The sequence below is a fragment of the Pteropus vampyrus genome, unplaced genomic scaffold, assembly GCF_000151845.1.
Source record: "Pteropus vampyrus isolate Shadow unplaced genomic scaffold, Pvam_2.0 Scaffold65, whole genome shotgun sequence".
NCBI classification, from domain to species: domain Eukaryota; kingdom Metazoa; phylum Chordata; class Mammalia; order Chiroptera; family Pteropodidae; genus Pteropus; species Pteropus vampyrus.
The window spans coordinates 3615826-3620224 of record NW_011888846.1 but is presented as its reverse complement, the minus strand read 5'-3'; the positions used below and the strand labels follow the sequence as shown (position 1 = coordinate 3620224).

The following is a 4399-nucleotide window of genomic DNA, read 5'->3' as shown; positions in this document are numbered from 1 at the left end:
TATGATGCCTACAGCAATCTAACTTGATAGCCAGATGCCAGAATGTGAAAAAATAGGACCGGCTAAGAAAGTGAGAGAAATGTAATTAATCTGAGCCACACAAAAATGTGCACAAAGCTACGACCCAGAGGGAAGTTGCTGATATGTTACTGAAGAGGGAACGGTGACAAGTCGCGAAAATCAAGTTTTAGTATTAAAACTTTTGCTAACTAGAGCCATGGGGTGGCTGAAACTAAGCCTGAGGAAGGAGTCAGGTTAGTCCAGGACGTTGCTCTGAGCGCCACCCCCACCCCCGCCCCAATCACGTCCTGCTGCAGAGCCCGGTGACGTCATTGTTGAGTCCAGCAGTAACCGTCTTGTGCCCTGACTTTCGGGAGAATCCGAAGCCACCAGCCTAAGTGCTGCCATCGTGGCATTCTGCTCACCTCGTCTGCTATTATACCCAGCTTTTCCGTCTGATGAAGGAATTTCCATCACGTGAAGCTAATCTTAAGAGACTGGACTGAGCTGTGTCCTGGGAGGCCTTGTGCCCGTGCCTTCTCCATGCCCGGTGGAGGCAACATGTCAGCACGACCCTGTCAGATGGCCCACCATGGTGGAGTTGCTGGGAGACTGATAAAGGAGAGCGACATAAACGTGGGGGTGGGTGGTCGTCCTCCTCACGGCTGGGTGGGATAGCGGCGCTGAGCCAGGCGATTCGGCCGGGTCAGGCTAGTGGTCACGGGGAGCTGGAAAAGAACAAACACTGTGCTGGATGACAGCCCCAAGCACGGCTCCTTCCGGGGCCGACTGGCTGGACTGAGCTAGGGCATGCCAAGAGTCTGGAACGTTTCCACCTTATGTGGCTTCCCGGGGGGACTGTTCTCATGATTCACTTCCGCCCAGTACCTTCACCTCTTACATCCGGCCAAAGAAATTCGATTTTAGAAAGAGGGGAGGCCAAATGATGCATGAGAGCGATCGGTCCGCCCCGAGTCGCCGAGGAACGGGGAGTTTCGCGTCTCCGAGTTTGCAGTGATCCCCTTGACTCCAGGACGGAGCGATGGTGCAACCAACCGCTGATGCCAGCACCAATCGTGTCCCTTGAATTTTGAGACTTCGGAAAGGTCAAGGGCAATACTAACAGTAGAGACACTGACTGGACCTCTTCTGGCTGCCAGGCCCTTCACGTACATGTGCCCATTTAATCTTCACAGCTGCTTGGTGAGGTAGCTACCACTCCGCCCATTTTAAATATTCCAAATCTGAGACTTAGGGTGAGTCATCGCTCAAGAGCTCATGCACAGTAACTGGTAAACCAGGATTGCAAAGCCGGGTCTACTTAATCCGAAGCCTGTGCTCGCCCCTGTCCCTCAGGGCTTTCTTACCTGGGGGACCTGAGCTGGGTTGTAGAGAGGAACAGCCCCTTTCATGGGGGGTGGAGGAAGCAGAACGCCAGGGCTGAAGTAGAGCTCAGAGGAGACACCCTGTAATCAAGATAGTAGAAAAATCCCATCAGTCACCGCTTCCGGGATTCCAGAGCACCAAGGGCTCCCCTGAGCATCAACTTTGACCAAGAGATGCAGATGGGAAGCATTTCTTACAGAACTCAGGAAATCTCAAGTGAACAAACATGGTGCAGGTAGGCACAGCCAACCCCTGGGGCTGGGGTGGCAATGCAGAAGCTTAGGTGTGGCTGTACCTGGAGCACGTGAGAAGAAAAAGTCACCGTAAGTTATACCGATAGCATCATAGGAAGTAATGTCTTCTTTGGAACATACTAATATACTAATATAACTGCAAGAGCACTCCAATCAGGCCACCCTGGCAAATGAGAATGTTTTCCTAGCCATCGGCATGTGATCCATACCAGTGCAGACAATTTAACGAGAGTTATTACAGCCTTTGCCAAGGACACTGGTGAACTCTGGCCCTCACTGGAACATAGAGGTGGTTCTGTAGATGTCACCTAAAGAGGCAGTTATGGGCTAAATGCACGGCTTCATAGGTTGAAATCCTAACCCCGGTACCTCAGAACGTATTTGGAGGTAGGGTCTTTAAAGAGGTGATTAAGGCAAAATGAGGTCATCGAGGTGAGCCCTAACACAACACGACTGGTATCCCAGTAAGAACAGGAAATTTGGACAGAGACACACACACAGAGGGAAGACCACGTGAAGACCCAGGGAGGAGACAGCCGTCTACAAGCCAAGGACAGAAGCCTCAAGAGAAACCAACCCTGCCGAACCCTTGATCTCAGACTCTCAGACTTTAGAAATGTGACAAAATAAATTTTCTGTTGTTTAAGCCACGCAGTCTGTGACACCTTGTCATGGCAGCCCCAGCAAACTGATAGAGAAGCTTTTCCCACGTTCCCCATGACCTGGGCCCACCCAGAGTGGCTCCTTCAGTCCCCACACACGGGCACCAGGTGGGGCCCTAGGCTCAGCCCATGGGCTGCTCACCTCAGGCCCAGATAAGCCTCCACTCCCAGTGCCCTCGGCTGTTCCCCAACTGGACGCTGGTCCTCGGACGTCACCCCTACCTAGAAAACAATGAGTCAGAGCTATTCCTGCTGCTCAGGACTGGGGAGTCCCCACTCCCAGAAGGTCCTCCAACCCCTGGGGAGCACGGAGAAGACCACTGATGGCCCAGAGGGCACGCTGGCAGTACCTGTACCCGTGGAGAAGGTGCCGGTCGCCGGTAGAGGCTGGGGCTGTGGGAGAGGTGTCAGTGAGAGGCCTGGGCTAGCCCGGCGGGGCGCAGACCCTCTGTGGGTCTCAGTGGAGAAAGGCAGCGTTGGGGGTTAACAAATCTGTGCCGACCCACTGCGTCCCTGCAGAACCCACAACGGCGGCCCCCACCCGCAACGTGCCGCTGAGGTCTCCTCCCGAAAGTCCTTCATGCTCCTCTTTTCAACAAACCCAAGTGACCGCTGGGGCTCTCTAAAGTTAAAATTCTTTATTCTGACTTCTCAGGCCTTTCATCATCTCCCTTTCCCCTCACAAGACGGGCTGACCTTCCGCAACCTCCCATCACGGGGCCTGTCTCATCTGCACTCGGGGAGAGTCCGATGCCAGGACGGGGCGCTTCCTCGCCCTCCCAGCTAGGTTACCTCAGAGTCGGGGCTGTCGGGGGAGTCCTCGTCTCCGGAGGGGGGCGCCTTGTCGGGGGGCTTCGAGCGAAACCAGCTGAACCAGCCAAACCCTGACCTCTGGAGGAGAAGGGGAGCGGCGATGGCCTGCAGGGTCGCCTCTCCCGCCGAGTGCGAGATGTGCCCACCCCACCCCAGCACGGGGGTCGAGAGGCGGGGAGGGGACAGGACCGAAACCCAGATTCCCAAGTCCGCCCGGCCACTTGGGACGGGAACGGTGGGAAGAAAAGACCCAGTCCCTCTGCCTCTGCATCCTTCCGCATCGCCCACCTTTTCTCCCTGTGTAGTGTTTTGGGAAGACGTTTTATCTGCCTCATCGGAGGACTCCCCCTCATCCTCCTTGACCAAAGCAGTGGAACCCTCAGAAGGACTGTGTGCTCGGGGAATCGGTGGCACCTGGAATTAATTAAAAAAAAAAAAAAGAACTACTGTAAATAATGCTATGGTACTATTTATAACAGCCAAGATGTGGAGGCAACCTGGGTACCCATCAGTGGATGAATGGATAAAGAAGAGGTGGTGCGTATATGCAATGGAATATTACTCAGCCGTAAAGAAAGAACGAAATCTTGCCATCTGCAATGACATGAGTGGACCTAGAGGGTATTGTGCAGAGTGGAGTAAGTCAGACAGAGAAAGACAAATGCCGTAGGATTTCACTTACATATGGAATCTGGAGAACAGGATAAACGAACAAAACAGAAACAAGTTCATAGATACAGAGAGCATTTCGATAGTTGCTGGGTTAGGGGGGTAGAAGGATAGGTGAAGGGGGAGGGGATTAAGAAGTACGAATTGGTAGTTACAAAATAATTATGGGGACAGAGAGTACAGCATGGGGAACATCATCAGAAGTATTGTAATAACCATACATGGTGTTGGACGGGTCCTGGGTTTACTGAGGTGACCACTTCATAAGTTATATAAATATTTAATCGCTACTTACCAGTTTAACCATTTCAAAGTGCACAATTCAGTGGCATTAGTATATTTACCACATTGTACAACCATCACCACTATGTATTTTGAAGATTTTCCTCTTCCCCAACAGACCTTCTGTGCCTGTTAAACCCTAAGCCCCCACTTCCCTTCCCTCCCCTTATGACCTCTCCTCTACTTTCTGTCTCATGTAAATGGAATCAGACAATATTTTATCCTGATGAGTATAGTCTCTACCATGTGCGAGACGCTGTTCTAAGGGCTATATACAGTGATTCACTTAATCTCTTATTAAAGTTTAATTGACATACGGCATCGCATCGGTTT

At 52.1% G+C, this 4399-nt stretch overlaps 1 protein-coding gene across 1 annotated transcript in view; it reads right to left on the bottom strand.

The window, feature by feature from the left end:
• Window positions 1-350: 350 nt before the first annotated feature.
• Window positions 351-4399, bottom strand: part of LOC111740535 (protein transport protein Sec16B-like) — an 11801-nt gene continuing 7752 nt past the window's right edge. The window contains exons 5-10 of the mRNA XM_023531228.1: window positions 3404-3529; window positions 3095-3193; window positions 2653-2695; window positions 2445-2524; window positions 1368-1466; window positions 351-728 (exon numbers count right to left, since the gene is read on the bottom strand). Of these exons, the coding sequence (XP_023386996.1) occupies window positions 660-728; window positions 1368-1466; window positions 2445-2524; window positions 2653-2695; window positions 3095-3193; window positions 3404-3529 (516 nt within the window). The 3' untranslated portion in view covers window positions 351-659. The remainder of the gene's footprint in view (window positions 729-1367; window positions 1467-2444; window positions 2525-2652; window positions 2696-3094; window positions 3194-3403; window positions 3530-4399) is intronic.